The 24,705-nt window shown below is 40.6% G+C and overlaps 2 protein-coding genes and 1 long non-coding RNA gene across 5 annotated transcripts in view; 1 reads left to right on the forward strand and 2 right to left on the reverse strand.

Moving 5' to 3' along the window:
- Positions 1-4,132, reverse strand: part of SAMHD1 (SAM and HD domain containing deoxynucleoside triphosphate triphosphohydrolase 1) — a 29,617-nt gene extending 25,485 nt beyond the window's left edge. The window contains exon 1 of the mRNA XM_083444001.1: positions 4,006-4,132. The gene's annotated coding sequence lies outside the window, so the exon portion shown is untranslated. The remainder of the gene's footprint in view (positions 1-4,005) is intronic.
- LOC310679188 (deoxynucleoside triphosphate triphosphohydrolase SAMHD1-like) overlaps positions 1-24,705 on the reverse strand; it is a 58,010-nt gene that overhangs the window by 25,485 nt on the left and 7,820 nt on the right. Inside the window, exons 6-17 of one of the 3 annotated variants that reach the window (XM_083444005.1) lie at positions 24,129-24,199; positions 23,078-23,236; positions 21,735-21,835; positions 20,259-20,367; positions 18,471-18,562; positions 17,832-17,947; positions 16,125-16,264; positions 14,662-14,757; positions 14,452-14,556; positions 14,025-14,162; positions 12,683-13,021; positions 11,036-12,572 (exon numbers count right to left, since the gene is read on the reverse strand). In XM_083444005.1, the coding sequence (XP_083300131.1) occupies positions 12,899-13,021; positions 14,025-14,162; positions 14,452-14,556; positions 14,662-14,757; positions 16,125-16,264; positions 17,832-17,947; positions 18,471-18,562; positions 20,259-20,367; positions 21,735-21,835; positions 23,078-23,236; positions 24,129-24,199 (1,250 nt within the window). In that variant the 3' untranslated portion in view covers positions 11,036-12,572; positions 12,683-12,898. Of the gene's footprint in view, positions 1-11,035; positions 12,573-12,682; positions 13,022-13,464; positions 13,619-13,969; positions 14,163-14,451; positions 14,557-14,661; positions 14,758-16,124; positions 16,265-17,831; positions 17,948-18,470; positions 18,563-20,258; positions 20,368-21,734; positions 21,836-23,077; positions 23,237-24,128; positions 24,200-24,705 lie in introns of those variants that run through there. The other 2 variants (XM_083444007.1, XM_083444006.1) reach the window with 2 other exon arrangements.
- LOC310679234 lies at positions 4,348-7,203 on the forward strand. The gene is made up of 3 exons (XR_014512169.1): positions 4,348-5,038; positions 5,414-6,572; positions 6,926-7,203. It is a non-coding gene; the product is annotated as an uncharacterized lncRNA (long non-coding RNA).

A 24,705-nucleotide genomic window follows, 5' to 3' on the forward strand; every position in this document is an offset into this window, starting at 1 on the left:
CTGTGGTTGGTCCCCATCCCATAGCTGTCAACGTTTTCCTTTTTTTGAGGGAAATTCCCTTATTCCGAATAGGATTCCTCGCAAGCAAAAGGAAAAGTTGACAGCTATGCCCTATGCAGCATGGCCAGTAGCTGCAGACCTTTGGAGGGAATCTTATTCCCCATCCGTGGCTCGAGCTCCTGCCATTTGCGCAATCTACACCATATCTCCAGTTCAGGATTTATGTGTAAACTAAACAAGCTATAGCTTAGGGCCCCACACTTTTGGGGGTCCCCAAAAAATTTAAAGGAAACAAAAACTGGATATACATTTTCAAAATATAAGATAATTGTATTTCAGTTCAACAATTACTTTGATAAAAGACATATTTTGTTCTGTGCAAATGGCCTTAGATACCTATTAGGTCCATAAATTACCATATAGCATATATTCAACACAAAAACTCCCAACAATTTATTGTTGACAAAGGACAGCTGGACATATAAAGGGCCACATTTTCTTCAGTAACTTACAGGCCCTGCCCGTAACTAAACTCTTCCAGGGAAATGTTTCTTATTTACTGTTAAATATGTTGCCTTTCTTTCTAAGAAGCAATTTTAACTTAATGCATTATAAGGCCAGTATGTTCTAATAAAAGTATTGATAACGTTCTGTCGTATCTAATACATAATGTTCTAAATGTTACGAGTGTTTATTTTGGAGCTCCCTCCCAGCAGCAATTCTCCCCCCCCCCCCAAATAAACTAGGCTTTTCATTAGGGTTTCAGGCCTGAGGAGAGGTGACAACCCTACCCAGCAGACAGTCAGAGGAAGCTGGAATAGGCACAGAGAAGGGAAGGCCACACAGTTTTTTCTCCATCTCTCAATTATCTCCCCTCATCACACTTTTCAGATGGCTAATTTCCCCAGAGGTTAGGAGGAAGGACCAGAGAAATGAAGCTGCTATGGAAAGAGATAAAGGTAAAGGTACCCCTGCCCGTACGGGCCAGTCTTGACAGACTGTAGGGTTGTGCGCCCATCTCACTCAAAGAGGCCAAGGGCCAGCGCTGTCCGAAGACACTTCCGGGTCACGTGGCCAGCGTGACATCGCTGCTCTGGCGAGCCAGAGCCGCACACAGAAACGCCGTTTACCTTCCCGCTAATAAGCGGTCCCTATTTATCTACTTGCACCCAGGGGTGCTTTCGAACTGCTAGGTTGGCAGGCGCTGGGACCAAACGACGGGAGAGCACCCCGCCACGGGGATTCGAACCGCCGACCTTTCGATCGGCAAGCCCGAGGCACTGAGGCTTTAACCCACAGCGCCACCCGCGTCCCTATGGAAAGAGATAAGGGGAGATAAACAAGGGTGGAATGGATGGATGGAGAAAGGAATGATGACAATCCTAAACTACTACTTCTCTTTCTTCTCATTGTACCCTACAATAGTTCGCTACTGGGTCATAAATATTACTGGCATTGCACTTTTGTTCAGCTTCAGAACAATGGGATTCAGTTTCCTTTTGAATCCCATATATTTAAAAATACGAATTTCCATTGATGCAAAAATACATTTGGAGATCTTCAACTTTGGAAACATTTTTACAAATCTGTCTAATGGAACAAGTTAAACCGGCTCTTTAAGAACATAGAAAGATCACTGCTGGATCAGGACAAAGGTGGTTCTAGTCCAGCATCCTATTCTCATAGTTGACAACCAGATGCCCAGGGTTCAAAAGCAGTTTTCTGTCAGTTGTTTAAAGAAGGGAGGGAACAGTAATAAAGACTGGATACACCTAAATTCTTGGGTTCTAACCACAACATAGCAGAGTCTGTATGGACATGTATACCAGACAATTTTGCCCAGATTTTCAGGAAACTGAAATGAAGGGAAAATTGTCCAGGAGAAATGAAACTCAAAAGTACTGGCCTGGGAAAGAGATAATAAATACCAGAATTACTTGAAGAATTAAACTTTCATTCAATGTTTAGTCATCAAAGTTGAGAGGGATAAATTCCCTCCACCCAGCCCCATGACTTACCGTACTTGATTACTGCTTTTCTTACAGATTTTATGGGCTCCAAACAACTTTGGTGGATTGACTGGTATGGCCATACAGATGGGTCAAAGTAATATATTCAGGAGCCTTGACAAGAGACACTGCAAGTATATTGTGATGTAAATAATTCGGAATCAAATGTACTGCTATATATTTTGGGGGCCAGTGTCTATGAGTGCAAGTCACCCATAAATCCTGGAATTAGTAAAAATTAGAAACAATCAAAGTTTGATTAAACTGTGCCAAACACAAAAAAACCACTGCTGGATTTGGTTTAGGAGCCAGGCCAGCTCAGCAGAGCTAGCTGGATGGGGCCATTGGAAAAACAATAGCTGATGATGGCCAGACATTGACTCATCAAGGAAGCCATCAAGAGAGTGAAGATGTACCAGACAAGGAGGGGTGGAGCCCCTCATCTAGCTGTGGGCAGAAACCAAAGGGGTTTAGGATTTCATGATGGGTGACATAGGCTGGGGGGGAAACAGAGATTCCCCCCCCTCCCACTGGGTTAGCAGTGATGGGCAGCGGGGCAAGGGGGCAGAGGACCATGTGGGATAGTTGGGACAAGCAGTAACAAAGACACAAAACATCGCTTATTTCTCTTGCAGACCCAAGCCTGCTGCTCCTATGAGAAAAGCAAGGGACCCTCTTGGGGTGTGATGGTGGGATTTTCCTTTATCCAAGTTCAGGTTTATAAAGACACCACAGTCACTGTTGTGCCTCATTGTCCAAGAGGAAACTTAAGCCTGGGGTAAAGCATGCCTGCAACCTCTGGAATCTTGTATGGCTCGTGGAGATTGGGGTGGCATGTAACAGTACATAAAGCTAAATTCTCCCTTGGGGGTGAGTGGAGCTTTACCCTGAAAGGCTGTGCGTATTCTTTATTTCAAATAAATACATTCATGAATTGTTCCAAACCACAGGCCCAGAGGAGGGCTCTGGGAAATTGTTGGGTGCAGGAATACCAAAGAAGGTGGCCCAAAACACCAAAGTGATCAGTTCTGGTGCTTTATTAAAAAAGGTAAAGACTTACAGCTCGTCAGCAACCTTTGCCAGACCTGGGACAGACTTCGTAGCAAGGAGATGGCTTGTCTGCTCCCAAGCAAGTGTGCATATATTCTTTATACAGTGGTACCTTGGTTTTCGAACATTTCGGAAGCTGGAACATTTCCATTTTCAAACGCCAAAAACCCGAAAGTAACTGCTTTGGTTTTTGAACACTTTTATTAGCACTCTGAATTTGAACAAAATTTATAATCCTCATAAAAAAATGGCATTAATTTCCTCTTTCCTTTGCTACTGCTTTGAGTTTCGTTTCTCCTAAGCAGAAAGTGAAAGCTTTCAGTTTCTTGGAAGTGTTTTGTCAGACGTTGCATTGTATTCTGTGGCTAGGATCCAGAATACAACTTTAGCTAAGCCTTAGGGCAGTGGTTCCCAATTATCTAATTACTGAGGACCTACTATTTTTCAGAAGATAAGCCACGCCCTCAAAATCTGCTCCAGAGGATTAGAGAACAGTTTACAAAAAAGGCAAATAAGAGTGGGAAATATGTTGTTTTTAATGTTTGCAATAGGTTTAAAAGAGTAAAAGGACAATTCCCTAGATGCCTAAATCCAGGTTTGGGGCAAATACCGTCTTGGTGAGAGAGCCCCAACAGAGATTTATTATAGCAAAATATGCAGTAAAGTAAATTTTCTTTCCTACTTCTCCTTTCTTCCCACAGCATTTTAAAAAAGACATGTTCGGTAAGTTAAAAATGGTTTGCTTACAAACTCTTCAAAGATCAGATTCATGTGCTTTTCCATACAGCAGCAAGAAAACACAGTTTAACTTAATTTAGAAACATTTACCAATTTTTGAAACTATTTGTATAGAAATATAAAGATAACTTTATATTTGTATAAAAATATAAAGATAACCTGGCGTGCTCTGGTCCATGGGGTCACGAAGAGTCGGACACAACTAAACAACTAAACAACAACAACAACATAAAGATAACTTGCAAAAAGTACATGGTTTGGGCTTGCAGCAATCAGCCTATACATTTTTCTGGTTGGATTCACACTGTGGAAGAAAGTGAACAAAGGCCTTCAGTAACCCCTTCTCCTAAGGTTAGGGGTGTGTGACCTAGTTAAGTCTAGCAGAACAGCTTGTTGTTTAGTCGTGTCAGACTCTTCGTGACCCCATGGACCAGAGCATGCCAGGCACTCCTGTCTTCAGGAGTGCAGAACAGCTTACTCTATGGTATTAACTCCTTCATGCATTACCTAGAGCTAAATATACTAGTGATATGAGGAACTGGGCAAGTGGTTTACTGAGGCTCCAAAGGATACAGTGCAGAGTTCTTTGTTGTTATGACTCAGGATGGACTCTGAAATAGCAAGCATGTCATGAAGGTCTGTGCTTGGGCAAACCTTTTGTGTGTTACTTATACAGAAACATCTTACGTAATCGAGCAGCAACAGTCCAATTATAAACGCCTGCCTGTTCCCAACTCCCAATCATCCATCTGTTAGATGAGGGGATAGGTGTTAGGCACCCAGGTTGCATGGAAAGTTCCCAGCTCTCAACTCCCTAGGCCAGTAGCCAAATTCTCAAAGCAAACAGATAAACATGTGAGATCACTTTTGCAGCATGTACCAGTTACTCTTGGAGTTATCTTGACTGCCAAGAAGGGGTTTACAGGCCTTCCAGGACGTATGGGTTTCACCATTTGGCTTTCCACAGTACAATACAGTGTTACAATTATTCACTCTCACAAGAGAGAGTGATGTCTACCAACTTGGATGGCTTTGAAAGATTAAAACGATTCATAGCAGGTAAGACTATCATTGGCTACTAGCCATGATGGCTCCTTTCTTATATCCACTGTTGGAGGCAGCATGCCTCAGTACCAGTTGCTAGGAATCATAAGTGGGCAGAGGGCTGTTACTATCATGACCTGGCTCTGGGCATGCCATAGCCATTTGGTGGCCATTATGGGAACAGGGGGATGCGGGTGGTGCTGTGGGTAAAAGCCTCAGCGCCTAGGGCTTGCTGATCGAAAGGTCGGCGGTTCGAATCCCCGCGGTGGGGTGCGCTCCCGTTGTTCGGTCCCAGTGCCTGCCAACCTAGCAGTTCGAAAGCACTCTCGGGTGCAAGTAGATAAATAGGGACCGCTTACTAGTGGGAAGGTAAACGGCGTTTCCGTGTGCGGCTCTGGCTCGCCAGAGCAGCGATGTCACGCTGGCCACGTGACCCGGAAGTGTCTTTGGACAGCGCTGGCCCCCGGCCTCTTGAGTGAGATGGGCGCACAACCCTAGAGTCTGGCAAGACTGGCCCGTACGGGCAGGGGTACCTTTACCTTTACCTTTATGGGAACAGGATGCTGGACCAGATGAGCCTTTAGCGTGATCCAGCAAGGGGGGGGGGGGCAATGTTTGCTAAAGGTACCCTGCATCTCAGTTTCCTATGTGTGGTTATTAAATTCTTAAAATAGGCTTAATAGTCCTATGCAAGTTCAGGAAAAAAAATTGTTCACTCTTGTATTCCTTTTAAGATCAAATCTATGGCTGTTTTAATATTTGTGAGTGGTTATATCAACTCTTGAATTGACCCTGTTCCTTATAAAAGATTCTCTCCCTATCTAATCTTAGGAAAACTGTTCACTTGTATCTTTCTTTAAAGATCATTTCTCAAGGAACTTTCACTCTTTAGTCTAAGGAACTCTCATTCAAACTATCTTAAGATCTGCTAAAAGGGTTCTGGATAAAGTTGGGTACTTTTATTTTCCTCTTCCTTAGTATACACGTGTGTGCTTGCATGATAGTAGCATAGCTTGTGTTTCCTTCCCCAGTTGTGTCTGTGTACATAAGTATGTGTGTGTCTCTCTCTGGTAGTATAAATCTTGCTATGAACCCTGTATTTTAGAAGATTGGACTAGGTAACGCCAGGGTTCCTTCCAACTCTCCCAATTTTATGACTATGTGGAAGGCGATGTGTCTGCAAGCATTGGAGGGTAATTTTTAAGTTCTGGTGTATGGTGATGGGTTGAAGTTCAGCCCAGCTTTGCTTTTTGGTACAGCAAGATGGAAAGATTGGTTTTTAGAGTTTAGAATAAAGAGTTTTAAAGGGTGAGAGGTGAAAGCCATGATGTTTTTGAAGCAGAACTGGTGATAACAAGCATTTGAGTGATTATCTACCAGTTTTTACCATTTTGTCTATTATTTAAAAATCAGACTTCAAAGTCTCTTCAAAGTTTAAGCACATACAAATTCATAATCAAGCAGAATGAACCTTGACCATCACTGTAAATAAAGGGCAGAAAATTTTGTCTGCAAATGGTAGGGCTGAAATGACTGAGAATGTTAAAGATCTTATTATGAATTCTGACTCTCTGGCCATTTTTACCCATACATAAGGGAGCGGGTGATTGTTCCGCGAATGAACAGAGGGGGAGCACACAAGATAATGTTAGCCCACATTTTTTAATAGAGACCTGCACCCAATTTCCTGTACATAAAGGAGGCGGTGCTCCCAAATTCCTTTTGCCTGGTGTGCAGGTATACAGTGGTGCCCCGCAAGACGAATGCCTCGCAAGACGGAAAACCCGCTAGACGAAAGGGTTTTCCGTTTTCAGAGGTGCTTCGCAGGACGAATTTCTCTATGGGCTTGCTTCGCAAGACGAAAATGTCATGCGATTCTTGAGGGGGTTTTTCGCTCCCCACCCCCTTTTTCTAAGGCGCTAAGCTGCTAATAGCCTTTTAGCAGCTAATCCGCTAATCCCTTAAGCCTTTAATAGCCGCTAATAGCCGCTAATAGCGCTAATCCGCTAATAGGGTTGCTTCACAATACGAAAAAAACCGCTAGACGAAGAGACTCGTGGAACGGATTAATTTCGTCTTGCGAGGCACCACTGTACTTATTTGGTGAAGGAAGCATGATCCCTTAGAACTGAGTTAACAGAAATTTAGTTTGACCAACTTCTATTGCTGGTGTTGGTGAAAACTTGAATTGCTGAGTTTCTCTTCTCGTTTTAAATGTAACCCTATTTTAAAATATACTCCTTACCCTTCCCTTCCTTTATTCAAATGGTAATTTGGCCAAAAGATGCAACATTTTTAATGGTATAAAAGATTTGCTGAAACATGAACTCTGCACATGCACAGAGGCTATGTCAGCTTAAAAGAGAGGAGGGGGGAAAGAAAAAAGGAGGTTTGGAGAGAGAGCAGACTTCAGGGAGACATTTATTCAAATTTCTTTATGAACAACTTGGAACCATTGAGGGAAATCACCCTTATGTGTCCTTTGCTCCAGGGTCTACTTAAGGAAAACAAAAGGATTAAGTACTGGACCCTCAAAAGTCAAGAGGTTGCCAAGTTCCAAATCTAACATGCCAAATTCTTTCCACAGGTAAATATCAGAGCACTCCCAATATGAGTTCCTCTCGGGAGTAGTTCCTCCCTCCAACAAAGGGATTTAAATGAATTTTATAACAGGTTTTGTTTTGTCTGTATATGCCTATGCACTTTAGGAACAGCATTTCCTGACAGCTTTCACATGAAAAAAATTCCCCTTTCAACAGGATAAGTGAACCTCTAAGAAGACTCAACCCCATTTACAAAGCGGTTGTCCCTTCTTTTCTCCCACAGTACAAATAATAATAATGAGGGGATATAAACAGTAATTTAAATATTCTATATCCAAGGTTCTCAGAAAAGTAATTACATTTGTATTAGTGGCTTTGAAACTTTTAAAGTTACAAATAATCTGTTTTCATTTATTAAATCAGTTTTTCCATGATGTCTATGAAATTAATCGAAGCACAACCAAGTATTGTTTTGGAACTGTATTTTGTCAGGTAGTTTTTAAGCAAACCCATTCCCTTTTACCCTGTTTGCCTGAGTATTTATTATTAGTTCTGTCATTGTGGCTAGTTTGAGGTACTTGCACAACTTTAAATTGCCATTCATCTTTTTTTGGTATTAACTCATTTTCCAATATTTTGCTATTAACATTCTAGCTGATGTTGTCACATCAAGAAACACTCTTTTATTTTCATTTGGGATGCTCATTGTTAGAATGCCAAAATAGATAAGCGTAGAGTTTCTTTTAAAATTGTGTGTTTTAGCATTTATTTATTTTTGGTTCCTCATAGGTCATGTAATTTTTTCTCTTTTTTTACTTTGGGAACATATCCATCACATGTGGAATAAGGTTCCTTCATTTTGTTGCATCTCCAAAACATATTGCTGATATTTATTTATTCTGACTGATTTGGATGGGATCAGGTACTATATGTAAGTCATTCTCATGAAGTTCTGTTTTATCAGATAGCACATGGTGAATTTTAAGCCTTTTCCCATTGTTTTCCCATTTTTCAGTCTAGTAGTAATCTGTGTGGTTTTGATAATATCTTTGTATTATTTAATAATAATTCTTTTCTAAATCTGATGTCTTTGTGTCAAGTCCGTTTTCATCTGGAAATTTTTTTTAACTGGTAATCTAATTTTTTAATTTTTTTTTCTTTTTAAATGTTCACCTTTCTTGTATTTCTACCCTTTTCTTCCTGTATATGTGGAGTAACTAAGTGAAGGAAAGCAAACAAACTTAGCAGATAATAACAATAATTATATGGAAATGTGATAATATTAAAATGAATAAAATGCTTAACACGCTAGGATTTTATTATTTGCAACTTCCCAAGATAACTCAAGATTTTTTTGTGTGGCTTTTGCCTCTTCCTTTTCTAACTGTGTCTTTTAAGTCCCTAAAAAAACCCTGTCACTGCTACAGATGTTAATGCAGACCCAATAATGGAAAACCCTCAGCCCAACTCCTCCTGACTACAAGGCTATTTATTACCTGCAGCAACAACAAAAGACACCAGAGTGGCCACAGCTATCTCTTTCAAAGGATATAGACTGAGAGGGGAATGGGGCTGACAAAGGGGGGAAAGTTGAACTGCAAGGATATTCTCTCACTTTTAAACCTCAAGACTGTGCTCCAGGACTGAAAAGATATGTAAAAGATCACGATTGCCTCAAGATATGTGACTGATATTTAATGGGTTTGTTGTGTATTATGTGTTATTATGTAGGAATATTGAAATATGTTTGATAGTGTGTTATTTCCACAAAGGGGCCCCCCAGTGTTTGTGCGTAATTGTTTTTATGTTTAATGTATAGTGTCTTATTGCTTACACCCCAATGGAGGATTCTCATGCATTTTATGTTTTCTAATAGATCAGGCTTTTGCATAGTCCAATATTTAGATTAGATCAATTTATGACCACATTTCTTTGTCCCACCTGGCACTCTACCAACCTTCCCTACCCATTTTAAAATGTGTTTTAACTCATTTTACCAAGGAGAAGCTTCAGGGTCCATGAAAACACCAGATACATGAAGGTATATATGCCTTGATTTCGCTGGAATGATCTGTTGGGTTGAAATAACCGGCAGACGAGTTGTGGGTGTTTATGTGGGAGGCATCTCGCAGACCAAGTCTTGGAGAGTCCCTTTTATTGTATATTACTAGCATTGCTGCATATGTGCTTGGTGCTGATTGGTTACACGTGGGGTGCATACAGGCATTATACTATTACATACACATATGAGAGGGTTACATGCAGATATTACACATCACTAGATAGAGAGAGTACAGGAACATGGTAATCTATCTAGTCTGCGGTGATAAACAGGGGGTGTATATAGTTAGATAGGAAGGTCATGACATCACTTAGAGACTTGGAGCTATCCGTACCAGGGTTGTTTAGAAGGCACTGTGCAAGAACACCACCTACGCAGGACTCTAAGAATTCAAGAGGAAAGCAACACAGGAAGAGAATACAGGAAGGCCATATTCTAGTCACACAGGAAAGGAAACAGGAAAGGAATACTCTACAATGATCCCTTATATAGTTAAACTGACTAATTTGCACAAGTGCCCTTTTTTAAGTATGGTTTTGTTTTAACATTGGTTTAGAATGTGTTAACCATGAGACTAAATAAATTCTAATTGGGCTCAGTTCTGATTGGGCATGTATCCCAGGTGCACTGAACTTTCTCTGGCCCCCTTAGAACAACTGAGCAACTTTCCTAGAGTGCAAGACAAATGCCAATAATAAAAAAAATGCAATCCCATAGAAAGGCAAAGGCAAAGACATCTCTCTCACTAAATGTCCAAACCTATGCCAGGGACAAGGCGACATGGTCAAGATGAAAGCCCTAAGGGGATTCACCAGGAGGTGTTGCTGTGGGTACGTTGGAGGTGTGAGTCCAGAGAACTAACGTTGACACTTGGGAACACCCAAAAAAGCAGAAACAAAATAAACTGCATTTTTCAGTCATTGGTGGACCTTCCTGCTAAATGTAAAGCATAGACCACTATGGAGAAAATGTTTCTCCCAAAGTGCTAGAATGCCACAAGTAATTTAGTAACAAAATGCAACATGTGTTATTTGTATGTGATATCCTATGTTCAGCTATGTGCACTGCTACAGTTGCAAATAGCCTTAAGGGGCCTGACATGCAAGACTTTTCAGATTTACACAAAGGCATCCATTTCCAACATGCTACGTTAACATTTTGTGGGGCAAATAATTTTTTAAAGAAAAAATTATAGCCCCAAAGCAGCACAGGAAAACAGCCATTAAGCCATTTTCTCTGCATTGGAAAATGGGAAAGCCTACCCATTGTCTTTTCCTTCACAAATCCTGTCTTAAGGGTATATCTATGTATGAATAGGGTGAGCCTGTGACCTGGCTCAGGAACTAAGTATGCACTCAGATTTCTGGTAAACATACTCAGATTTCTGTTGTAGACCACCCCTTTCTGTGATGTAGGTATGATGTGTCTGGGTGGGTGTTGAGCTACACCCCTTCTGTGATGTATGTATGATGTTTCTGGGGGTGGACAGGCAATTTAAAATGTCTATATAAGGGCGGGCACACCTGGGTTCTGGGTCCTCCTCCTCCTCCTCCTGCATGTTAAGGGGGCATCCTGTGGCAAGAATTCAATAAAGATCAGAGGTTTAATTACTCAGCTGATATGCACAGGAAAAAAGATTAATATACAGGCACACAAAATATATAATTATAATTCTAACCAGTCTGACAATTGTATATAGCTTTGGAGAAAATAGTTCTATGTACGTTACCTTAACCCATTTTTATGAAGCAATTTAATGTCAAAACGAAAGCTCAGGATGCAAGCAGCTCCCTTTTAATCCAATCTTACGGAGCTCAAACAATTGAGCCACTGAGTTTGATGTCTCTTCTTGCCTAGTCTAGTCTAGATGTTTTTGGGACTCCCAATTCACATCAGCACCAGACATGGCAAACAGTCAGGGATTATAGCAGTTGCACTTCACTGATATCTGGAAGGTCACAGGTTAGCTACCCGTACTCTGACTGCAGCACTAAAAATGTTGGATATTTCTGAACAGCTCTCTGCTCGTGTGAAAGTGTGTTCTGGTGAAATAATTCTAGATTCAGGTGCTGTGTGCCGGGAGTAAATTCAACCGAGCACCTGACAATGCCCTAAATGTTTAATTTTTCAGCCCTAAGTTTTAAGAGAATTCCATTACACAGCTTCATTTTAAACACTGGCATGGATCCAAGATTCCTTTGAGCAGAACTGCTGGTGAAGGGAGTGGGATTCAACTCCCCCCTGCAATGGCCCTGTAAATCTGCTCAGTACAGAAAGAGACACCGGGGGATTGATGGTGAAAGTGGCTTTCCAGCTTCCTACAGTAGGTAGTCCCTTCTGTGATGAGGAGCCATTCTGTTTGCAGAAGGACATCTCTCTATCCCAATCTATAGTTCTTAAATGGTGTATACATTTCTTCTGAGCCTTAGGTTTGTTAAATGAAGCTTCAGAAACTCTGTTGTCACATTTAGCAGCACACTTCTCACACACAAACCCATTTTCTGTCAGCATAAAGTGCCACATCATAAAACTGTGTTTATCCCCCAAAAATTTTTTAAGGAACAATATATACTATTCCATACAAAGACAACAAATCTGTGAAAATATGAGATTAAAAATACATTCAAGTCGGTCTGAAACGTAACAGGCAAAACTCCCTAGTCTGAAATTTGCTTCTGATTCTTAACAGCTATTTGCCTCTCTATACAAACCAGCTCATTTCCTCTCTACCTAGTGCTTAATGGCTAGGATACATTCAATAATTGGTTGTTTTGGTACTGTGAGTATTTTGTTGGATTATATAAAAGGTAACTATTGAAGTTAAAAAAGTAACTTTATAAAATAGTATATATGTTTAGCTGTAAATGAACATATACTGACTCTATCATGATTTGAGGGGATGGCAGCTAAAAAGAACAGTAGGATAAGTAAGCACTTTTATCATAAACAGGAGATAGGCAAATGGCATAGGCTTGTCCCTTCTTTTATGTTTTTTCCCAAAAGCTTTTGAATTTTAACCAACTAAGTTGTACTCAGAGCAAACTCACTGAAATTAATGGAGCTATATTAGCCATGTCCATTAATTTCAGCGGTTCTACTCTTAGTAGGACTTACATTGGATACAACCTATTGTATTTTAAATACTTTGTTGGAAGCTGCCCAGAGTGGCTGGGGAAACCCAGCCAGATGGGCGGGGTATGAATAATAATATTTATTATTATTATTATTATTATTACCTGTTTTTATAAGTAGACCTTTCTTCACCGGCACACATTTAGATTAACAAAATAAGAACATTGCCGGTCATCAAAATGTCCATGTGAAATCTACAACAAATGGAATTTTAACTCATTTGAGTTAAGACTCACATTTTCCACTACTGCTTTTCTTTCTATGTTTACATTTTTTTATAACACAACCTTCTTATACAAACCATAATCAATCAACAGATATTAAAGCTGTTGAGGTCCAAATTCAAGTTTCCTTTTGGCCTTTGAATCATGCTTTTCGTCATCTCTGACTACATTGCAGTCTGCTTTTGTTGGTGTAAGTTCAGGGGCAACAACATCACCATCCTATCAAAGCATCAAAATGAAGCAAAGAAGTTCAATTGTGCACTGGAAATTAACAGTCAATACATTCTGTCATCTTCTTGGCAAGTGGAGGAAGACACTCACTGGAGCCTTTTTACACATCATTTTACAAGAAAAACATTCTTGCGGTGCCATAAAAGGGTAATGGGTGACTCATGCTGTACCCCATTTATTTGTGGTAGTCCCCTCTCAACAAATTTTATGTACTCATCATTTCCAAGGAAATTAATAAACATAACAGATACAAAACTTCTAGTTAGTGGTAGTATTACAGTTGTTTTAGAATGTAAACATAAAGGCTAGATTGTCCTCCAACGAGATTTCTGAGATTTTTAGAATTCTCAAGTCCCTTTTGTTCATAATGTGCAGAAGTAATAATGGGTTGGTGATAGAGGAGACTATGGAAGAATGAACAGGTGATGAACAAAAGGAATACAGAGAATGAGGTAGATCTGAATCTCATAGCTCAGTTGGTTAGAGTGTGGTGCTGAGAACGCCAAAGTTGCAGGTTCAATCCCCGTATGGAAGAGCTGCATATTACTGCATTGGACTAGATGATACTCAGGGTCCCTTACAACTCTACAATTACAGTGGTGCCCCGCAAGACAAATGCCTCGCAAGATGGAAAACCCGCTAGACGAAAGGGTTTTCCGTTTTGGAGGTGCTTCGCAGAACAAATTTCCTATGGGCTTGCTTCGCAAGACGAAAATGTCTTGCGAGTTCCTGTGATTTTTTTTCGCTCCCCACCCACTTTTTCTAAGGCACTAAGCTGCTAATAGCCTTTTAGCAGCTAATCCGCTAATCCCGTAAGCCTTTAATAGCCGCTAAACCGCTAATAGCGCTAATCCGCTAATGGGCTTGCTTCGCAAGACGAAAAAACCGCTAGACAAAGAGACTCGCGGAACGGATTCTTTTCGTCTTGCGAGGCACCACTGTATATGATTCTACATTGAGATGCACCTTCTAAATGTTAAACCTCTCTTACCTGTGGTTTAGTGAATTTGTTGTCTTTACACCACTTAACGAAATATTTTCTAGCATCACAGATAGTGTCTTCATCTGCTGTCTTACAATAAACCCTGATTTGCTGCTCTTCAAATTTTTCTGGTAGGAGCATTGAAACCTTAAGACAGAAGGAAAAGGAAGTCACATACACTTAATTTTATCACCTTGTCAGAAAATGCTTCAACTAATTTCTCAGCAGCACCATTCAGTTACAAGAATGTTTGCACAGGGGAATTTTACCTTAAAACCACTTGCATTCAATGACCACTTACATAGCAGGTGATATTAGAAGTCTGTTGCTACTACTGCCATGCAATTCTGTAGTTATTTTCACATGTATTCAGATACTCTTTAAAAAGCTATCATAATAAAACAGGCAGAAACACCCCACTCCCAACCTTACTTACTTGTTCTTTAGAAATTCTGAATGCCTTATTTAGGTCAGACTTGCAGTAGAAACACACGCTATTGACAGGGTTCTTTTTTTTCATTCCATAATCCATGTTGATAACCTTCACAGAGGCAAGTCAAAAATAAAAATGTACTAAAGTGCATTGTAGGCACATATGTTAAGTAATCTAAATCATTTAAAATGAACATTTAGAGATCATTCTTACATCAACAATAAAGTCTTCAGGCTTTAATCCAGGCTTGTGAGATAATGTACTGGGCTGGGACTTGGCAATTTCTTCAGCCATCTTACTACACCGTTCCTGCAGGGTATAAAACCTTTTACTTTTTTGTGTATTTGAATCACTGTATTTCAATCATACTCTCAGAAACTGATGAACCAGACCCATGATTAATTTTCAAAATAATTTTCTCTCTCATGCACTGTACAATGTGACAAATAAGGTATTCGATATCACCATACCATGACAATCAGTAGTGATGACTTTTAATGCTGTCATAGCTTCTCTTCAGGCAGACTAAGGCAAAATTAGTTATCCATTAGAGAGAAAGGAAAGAAGGTTGGAACATTTTATTATTGTTGAGAAATGTTCAGTATTTTGCCATGCTTTTATTATGTTGAAAGCCTAAGTAGCTGGGGCAACCCAATCAGATGACAGGGGTACAGGTAAGAATTTATTATTACTATTGTTGTTGTTATCCAACAAGTTGATGCAAACTATTGTAAAAACCTAGTAACTCTTGTACTTAATGCTTAATTCAGGGGTTACCAACCTAGCACCCATGAAAACCACTTCTGGCACCCCAAGACACCTATGAGCTTTACTGAAGAAGGGGCCTGTCTGTGGCCTTTATATTGATTGCTCTGTTGTGCAGTGCTGTTTCTGAAGTTAAAAGAGCATGCCTGTTTCCACTCTGCAAATACAATCCTATGTCTACTCTTTGGAGGGAATGTTGAGGATATATGGAAGAAGATAAAAGGTTGCTAGCCTGTGCATTTTGAGACAAAGGTGGCCTAGAGAGGAGAGGAAGAGTGGTAGCTACCACTCCCTTTATTGCCCAGAAAGACAATTTGTTTCAGGATTCAGGGGAGGGGAAGGAACAATGGGGATGCCTTCCTCACTCACTTCATGAAGGATGCCCATGTGATAGGGAAGGACAGGCAAGAGCAGCCTTTTCCCAGCCTCCAGTGGACTTTTTCAGCAGCTTGGACGTGGGAGCAGGAGAGAAATGCAACAAGGATGTTGCCCTCAGTTGCATCATGACTAGTCAGCTTGTGCTGGCAAAGAAGGTGTGGGCTTTTCCAAAGGTTCTTTTCGGTCTAGAAAGTGGTAGATGTTGTTTCTGCATTGTGGCAGAGATGGCCTCCCCAGGCACTTCATGGACCATGCACCTGCTCAGGCAGGCTTTTGCAAGGCATTTGCGGCAAGATAGGGGAGCAGGGGAGAGATTAGTGATCTGTGAAGGAGAGAGAGAGAGAGAGAGAGAGAGAGGGGTGGTGTGTGTGTGTGTGTGTGTGTGTGTGTGTGTGTGTGTGTGTGTAAAGAGAGATATAGAAGCCAGAGATAAGCAAATTGGTACTGAAAAAGCAGTACTTAACAAGTACTTAACCACACTTAACAAGCTAGCAGAGTTTGCTAACCAATGTAACTTGAGAACCTGTGCCCACCTTCGTAATTTCTGTGCCCTCTTGGGGCTGAGTCTGTCCCAGGTACTTATACAGGTCACGCCGCTCTATTTTACATAAAATTTCCCGTGCTTCTTCGAGGTTGGGCTCATCAGAATGAAGAATCATTAAGAAGATCTCATCTGCCAGTATTAAACAAATCAAGTCATTAAAGCCAGCTTTTCTTTTGCATAATTGAAACATGTATTATCTGTCAGAATTTAAGGGGGGGGGGAAATTATGCTATTATAATTGTAGTCAGCTGGAAATGATCTTTTACATATCTGCAAAACGAAACTCACAAGACCATATTCAATTCAACAGTCAGATTCTGCTGTGTCTCAACAGGGTTAAGATATAGTTCTGTGGGTCTCTTCTCTAGCTGCTTTGGCAGTAAACGAAAGGCACCAGAAGGTAACATTTTTGAATAATTATATCCTCAAACAAATCAAAGCCCAACAACCTCAAAGTAGCTTATGGTAAAATGTGCATAAAATGAAACCAAATCAGGAAATAACATTTTAAGAAACACATCAAAAATGTCTACTCATAAACCAAAAGAGCGCAAAAGAAAGCAGCCCTAACATAGTCCTAACAAGAAGAGTCTGCTCATCTTGCTCTATAGGCCGAGGGAGCCAGCGTTTCTCCGCAGACAACTTCCGGGTCATGTGGCCAGAATGACTAAGCCACTTCTGGTGAACCAGAGCAGCACACGGAAACGCCATTTGCCTTCCTGCCAGAGCGGTACCTATTTATCTACTTGCACTTTGATGTTCTGTCAAACTGCTAGGTGGGCAGGAGCTCGTACTGAACAACAGGAGCTCACCCCATTGCAAGGATTTGAACTGCCGACCTTCCGATCGGCAAGCCCTAGGCTCAGTGGTTTAGACCACAGTGCCACCCACTTCCCACTTTACAAGTAAATAACACTTTAATTACCACACAACTGGGATTAGAAAGGTGAGAAGGGTCAAGGGCAAAAGGCTGGACTTTCAAACAAGCATTTCTTAAGGCTCTGTGAAAATGCACCTCTCAACGACATCCCCCCCACTGACAATTTCCTGCTTGTTCATCTTGAGTCTTGCTCCAAAGTGGAGGAGATGAACAAGGAGCATCTCCACTCCCATCGTTCAGCCCAGACACTGAGGTCCGGTGCCGAGGGCCTTCTGGAGGTTCCCTCCTTGTGAGGTTACAAGGAACCAGGCAGAGGGCCTTCTCGGTGGTGGCACCCACCCTGTGGAACGCTCTCCCATCAGATGTCAAGAAAATAAACAACTGTCTTGACTTTTAGAAGGCATCTGAAGGCCACCCTGTTTAGGGAAGTTTTTAATGTTTGATCTTTTATTGTGTTTTTAGTCCTCTGTTGGATGCTGCCCAGAGGGGCTGGGGAAAGCCAGCACCCAGCCAGATGGGAGGGGTATTTTATCTATCTATCTATCTATCTATCTATCTATCTATCTATCTATCTTATTCTTATTATTACAATGGTGGGAAGAAAGAGTAGTAGTTCGGGTTCCTCTGGCCAGCAAACAGCTAGCAATGATGAGGCAGAGGAGCACTTCCTTCATATGCACACAGCAGAATATATAATTCATTTACATAAAGCAATGCACTATGTTTCATTTAAGTGCCATAACAAAATGGTACCGACAGAAATGCTTCCAAAATTGATGCAATTAGAATTTAGGTGTCAGTCCAATAAGCCCATACCTGTTAGCTTAGTGTAGGCTTCCATGTCTTCTCGTGCTGTAGCGATATTGTACTCTTCCCCTCCAGATCCCTTTATGCGGATATGTGGGTTAGCTTTCAAAAGGGCATCTGTAATCCTGATATGAAACACGCAACACAAATGAGGAAGAATCCATAAATTCAATATTAACTCCAGATCAAGGATTTCACAATGGCTTTGGAAATAAACTTTTCCAGATTAAGACTGGTAGCAAAGAGCAATACAAAAACACCACTGTTTTTCTAGTCATCAAAATCCACTTTGAAAAACGATTAAGGAGAAGGGCAGGGACATTCAACAGAGTTTCTCAATGACACACTCCAGAACTAGGGCTACAACCTTTAATTGAACAATTGGTTAATATTGATTTTTTAAAATTAATTAAATTCAAATTGGTTGAATTAAAACACATCCCTAAATAAATCAGGCAACACTTCTTTAAAAATCATTTGTAGCTGGCAAGCACCATTGTAGAAGAAGCATTCCTCCTTTAGTCATATATTATTAAAATGAATTAATATGCAAGCTCATACAAATGTAATTAATCAACTAATGTAAGACTGGCTAGGATTTATTTGGATACTGCCCTGTCTAGGGCATATCAACATACACTTACTTACATAATTTCAATGAGGTTGCTTATTTTATGTTGGTAGGCTCTGCGGTGCAGGCAATTCCGTGTGTGGAACATGTCATACAAATTTCCAACCTCCTAAAGTCCAAGATAAAAACAGTATTTTATTCATCTTTTATATTAAAACCACAGCTCCAAGACTTGTACTGTTGGTTGTTTGTTGCTGAACAACTAGGGATAAAATAAAAAAGGTTCCAGGACATAGAAATAATAAATAATCCATACACAAGAAATATAAAAATGTATTTCAGAACACCAGAGTAATCATTTTTGCAATTAAGATTACTTTCTGCTTATGTGGAGAGGCCTCATGGGGGCTCCTTGAAAGTGGAGAAGTGCATGAAGCACAGGATCCTTGAGATAAGATTATTCTTTACATTCATGAGAGCAGAATGCTAATAATTGGTGGATGATATCCTTGCTTCTATATTGAGCGTTGCCTTCTACAAGCTTGTGGGGTTACATTTCCTTTTTGTTCTGTTTAATGAAAATACAGTAATCTCTTCTCTTACGCACACATATAGCCAGCCAACCCTTGGAGCTGCCTTGCAGCAAGCAGGTGAGAGACAGCATCCCCAGGATTCAGAGAGCCAGTGTGTTGAACAGACCTTGCCCAGCAACCAAGGCAAAGACCTTAAAAGCTCATTTTGTGCTGGGCCGTTTGGGTTACCAGGTTTGAAAAGAGCTCTTAAACTCTCTGTCTAACTTGCCGGGCAAGGCCTGTTCGACATGCCAGCTCTGGAAGATTATGCATGCTTGTGTGAGATCTCGCAGGAAGTCAGATTATCTCGCAAGAGCGCCCCAGAACCTTGCACAGCCCATGTGCTGAGTGGGCCTTGCCCAGCAAACAAAGCATATCTTAAGAGCTCATTTTGCGATGGGCAACGCTAAGCAGACCCGGAGTGAAGCTTTTAAGCACTCTGCCTTGCTTGCGACTTCACTTGCACAGACCAGGGAGCACAGTGGAAGAGCAACCAAATGCATGGGGATTAATGCTGGAACTAGAGAGAATAGACTCCAACGATTTGTACCTGCCTTGCATGATAACCCAAACCTTCCCTACCCACTGTCTCTAAACCTATAGTCATGATGGCTATATCAGAAGCAGTATGCCTCTAAAAACCAGTTTATGCGTATGACAAGCAGGAGAATGTTGTTCTGCTCATGTCCTCCTTGTGGGCTTCCCACAGGCATCTGGCTGGCTATGGCCAGAACGCAAGGTTGAATTCAACGTACTTTTCAACAGCAGGGTTCTTTTTATGTTCTAATTTATGGCCCTTAAACATCGACTCCAACCCATCACCACATGGTCAACCATATGCTATAGTAAGCCTATATATTCCCTACATGTAGTGAGGCTGGTTGAGATGAAAGGTAATGTCTTGGCCAATACCTCGTGCTCCCAAAATCCATTTCCCCCCCTCAAACTTTCTGTTCTCAAACAGCAGAGAAAACATATATTGCACTGTCTCCTATTCACTTGGAAATGCACTTCTCAATTTATGCAGCACTAGCAGACTGCAAGTTTATCTCCATCTGGACTCATTATACCCACAGTCATAAAGCTCACTGGGTGGCTTTGTGTAAACATTAGCTTTCAGGTTAATTTACCTCTCAACACTGAGTGACAGCAAAATGAGACAGTGTTTCCTTGAGCTCCCTGAAAGGGGGCGGGGGGATAGAAGAACGAAAAAGACAAAAATTTAACAGCGAGTTTTTCAAGCTGCCAACACTATTTTAGTTGGCATTCTCTACTTTCCTCAGGAAAGCTTACCTTGTCACGGGTACAAATATGATTCTTTCCCTCAAATTCACAGACACGAGCAAATTGAATGAAGCGTACGTGATCAAAGTTGTTCTGCATTCCAAGATGGTGACAATCCCTAAATATATTCCAGAAACAGGCAGGAGGTAAGGTCATACAATTACGAATTTTGGGGTTGCATGGACCAAGGAAAAGGGGGAGGAGATTTTAAGATTAGGGGGAGGAATCAGGAAGATGGCTTCACTGGGGACCTCATCTTTAAATAATGTAAAAGGACTCTCAGGGGATTCTTTGAGACTCTATATCCAGCAATTTACTCAATGTATTAATTGCTAAAGGGTTCTATTTTTTTAACATTCCCAAAATACAGATATACAATCTCCAGACACACTTCTATAATAGCAACTGCAATTATCTTCAGACAAATTATGGTTTAGCATGAACCTGCGGCTGCTTTGCTCCTCCCAGGCTGTTCTGCTGCACTAAGCCATAGCTTGGCTTACAACTCTCCTGGAAAAACCAAGAGCCTTAAACCAGAGAACGAAGTCACTGTTTAGTTAGAAAAATTTTGCTAAATATTATTTAAAGTGCTTAAGACAGTGAAAATCTCCAAGTGGTTTCCATAAAAACAACAAAAATGAGCCACTGAGGTCACTTGAGCCTCTAGTGACAGCAATGGATCTAGGAGCACCCCCAGACTACAGCCCTCAGAGGGAATGCAAACCCATCAAAACGGATAGACAGCCCATCCATAGGGTTTCCATCCAGCCCTCATCTAGCCCAGGCACTGGTTTAAAGCATGCATGACTTATCTTGTTCATATGTTACAGAGAAACAGCTGGGTATCATCAGCATATGGTGCTACCTTGCCCCAAATCTTGTAGAGGTCACCCCCAGCAGCTGCAAATAGATACTGAATTTATTTATAAAAAATATTCATATGCCCTGCATCAAAAAAATATATCACAGCAGCTTACAACAACACAAGACCATAGAATAAAATCATAGAAAGTACATGGAGTACATGTACACAGAGAAATACCTGGGCTAGGTATCTCTCTATATGAGAGGTGGGGGACCTGGGTGCTCCAGGTGTTGCTAAACCATCCCCAACCATTGGCCATCCTGGCTGAGGTTGATGGGAGCTGGAGTGCAACATCTGGAGTGCCACAGTTTCCTCATTCATAGTCTATATCCTGCTCATACTGTATACATGGCTCTCTCACTTAGAAATATTTTTTCATGTATTTTTATTAGTTTTCAATATAACAAAATACAGGGTTAACCAAAAAGCATACAGTTTAAATAGTATGATACCATATAGTATTTAAAGATAAAGAGTTCTTAATGATAAGATAGATATCCCATTTATGTTAGACCATTAAGACATTCCATTAATTGGTTTGTCTGTAGGTAAAATATTCCCAGTACTGTTTATCTATAAAATAAATCTTCCAAATGCTTTAAAATGAGCAAGGTCCATACCTGGCAAAGTAATCCCATTTATCAACATCGATGCCACTTGTTTTGTTGGCCACTATCTCATAAAGAAAGCCTTTTTCTTCAGGTCGCCCACGGTAAGGCCACTGGAGAAAGGGGTGGAAATACCCAAAAGCAAATAATACATTACAATAAAGCAATTTACTCTGAGCACCAAACTGGCAAGGAAGCAGGGTTCTAAGAACTCTTTGCACATGCTGGAACAGATTAATTGATAACTGCCAATACTTTACTAATAAGAGATAAAAATTGGTGGAGCTGATAATCACAGCCTAGTTTTGTGATGGAAACAACCTTGGCTAGCCAGGTAAATGACTTACACTGGAATATGAATGCAAGGAGCACAGCCCTATTGGTTCTCCTGAACTGTATTCTTATCGGTCAATTGTCTGGTTTGGGTCTAAGTAGTACTACTCCTTCCTGGACAACTGGTTTCAATCAGATTGGCAAGCACACGGAACAGGACATTGTTGGCCACAGCAGCACATTTAGGAAATTCAATTCCCTGTGATATTAGGCAAACTCCAGCTTTATATTTTGAATCCAACCCTGGAAACCCATTTTTTCCTCAGTCACTTTTAACAGTTAATTTGAACTGGGCTGCAAAAACAGTATTACTATTTGATTTATAGTGTGCTTGCTTTTCTGGTGGCTTTTAAAGATGATTTAAAAGTTTGGCTGTTTTTAACATATTTTGCATTGTTTTGGTGGCTGCCATTTTTATACTTGTACATCACTCTTTAAAAGATGTTCACAGAAAAATATTTATTGAATAAAAATTCACTTTTATCCATATATCAGGATAAGCAAATGAAGCGCCTTTTGCTTCTCTCCAGGATAAACTGCAGGGTGACCTCTTACTGTGTCACTTGCAAACATTCCCTTCATCCAAAAGGAATGGAACCATTAGATGCACCTGTGTCTTTTGCAAGCTTACTCAGCAATACTTGTATCTGCATAGACATGCACAGAATTGCATGAAGTATGAAGCAGCTCAGATCATTCTTTGATCTACCCTAACGCATAACGATTCTCCAAAGCCTCATGCAGAAGCATTAAGCAGCTCTGTTGCCGTGCATTTTTTAACTGGAAATGCTAGAACAGAGTGGAACCTTCTGAACACAAAGCATATGCTTTGCTGTTGAACTATGGCCCCTCTTCCAAGATCTATAAAAAGCTCAACAACCAATGGTTCACAAAAAGTAATGAATCTCCCACATGCAACACCTGCCAATTTTCCTTCAGAAAAGATAACACTATTAAGCATTATATTCCATTAAATTGCACAGTATTTACAAAGCAGAAGTAAAACGGAGAACAAGACTTACTGAACTACTGTTTTTTTCAGTCTTAAAAATGGGTCCTGCTATCTGCTCTTTGATAAAGTCTATATCTTCATCCGGCTCGAGACCAAAAGACTTAAAGACTGGTCTTAGATCATTGGAAGCAATCAAGTGTTCAAACATCTTAACAGAAGCATCTTCATGCTACAAAAAAGGAAGTTTTAATTATTATTAATCAAAGCATATACTGTCAAAACAAGCCATCATAACTAAATGCAAAAACAATAAGACAACATTACGCCATGGTTTAATGTCAGGTGGATGAGCCTGAAGCAAAGCATTGTGTGTGTGTGTGTGTGTGTGCTCCTGCTCCCCTCACAGGAGCTTGAACAGAGTTCATTTTCACTTTTGCAAAAGGTACTTAGAACACCAAATGAAGCAGTGAAATCACTGAAAGAAGACCCTAGAAAGGTTAATGGAACATAATCTCTGTGAGAAGAAAGGACGGAGAAAATTCATAGAATTGTGGGGTTGAAGGGACCCCAAGGGCCATCTAGTCCAACTCCTTGCAAAGCAGGTAAACAATCCCCGACAAATGGTCATCCAACCTGTTTAGAAACCTCCAATGAACTTCACCACTTTCTGAGTGAATCCATTCCATGTTTTGTCAGAATCTTCTTTCTTGTAATTTGAATCAAATGGTTCAGGTCCTACCCGCTAAGGCTAAAGCAACAGAAATCAAGCTTGCTCCATGTCCCATGTGACAGCCATTCAGCTAATTGAAGATGGCTATCATACTGTCTCTCAGTCTCCTCTTCTCCAGGCTAAACATACCCAACTCCCTCAACCCCCAGAACTGGACACAGTGCTCCAGGTGGGGTCTGACTAAGGCAGAAGAGAGTGGTAGATAAACAGTAGGAATTTTAGTGACTATATTTCACCAATATGGTAACTTTAAAAAAACAAAAAACTTCAGGAAATGTCTGGGTACTTTGACTATAAAAACACTATAATTGTTAAATGTGGTTAACATATTTTTAGGCAAGGCAGCATTCCCTTTAAAAAAGAAAGCAGTAATAACTGGTTGCATACCCACCTTCCATGCAGTTCCTGGACAAACACGAGGGATGAACCTTCCATCATACATGTGTGAAAATGGGCCATGACCTGAAAGTAAGAATTATGCAGTTCATTTGTGTGGGAAACGTTTGTGTGTATGCGTGCGTGTGATTGGACAGATGCACAGAGACACATTTTCAGTATATTCTGGTATTTTTTTTAACCATAATAAAACCATTTTGTAATACCAAGCCAGAGACCAAACTTTCAGTCCATTAGACCAGGCTACCCTTTGTGCTTCCCCCAGAGTTTCTAATAACCACACAAAAAATATAAAAACAAAATATAAATCATGGAGTAGGTAACATTTTTAAGAATTCTAAGCAAATTCCCACTGGAATATTAGTGTCTCCTATTGGCCCTGGAAAACAGAGAGAGAGGAAGTCAACCTCTGAGGGTAATTTGTTGCAGGACCTGGGTGGTATCACTGAGAAGGCCTTCTCACACATCACCTCCGCTGGAGATGGAACATGTTCAAAGAGCACATGGCAGTTCAAACAAGAGGACGCTGTTCTGCAAATATCCTAGGATAAAATTCAGTGCCATACTCTTCC

The sequence above is a fragment of the Podarcis tiliguerta genome (genome assembly GCF_965153285.1).
Source record: "Podarcis tiliguerta genome assembly, chromosome: 6".
NCBI classification, from domain to species: Eukaryota; Metazoa; Chordata; class Lepidosauria; order Squamata; family Lacertidae; genus Podarcis; species Podarcis tiliguerta.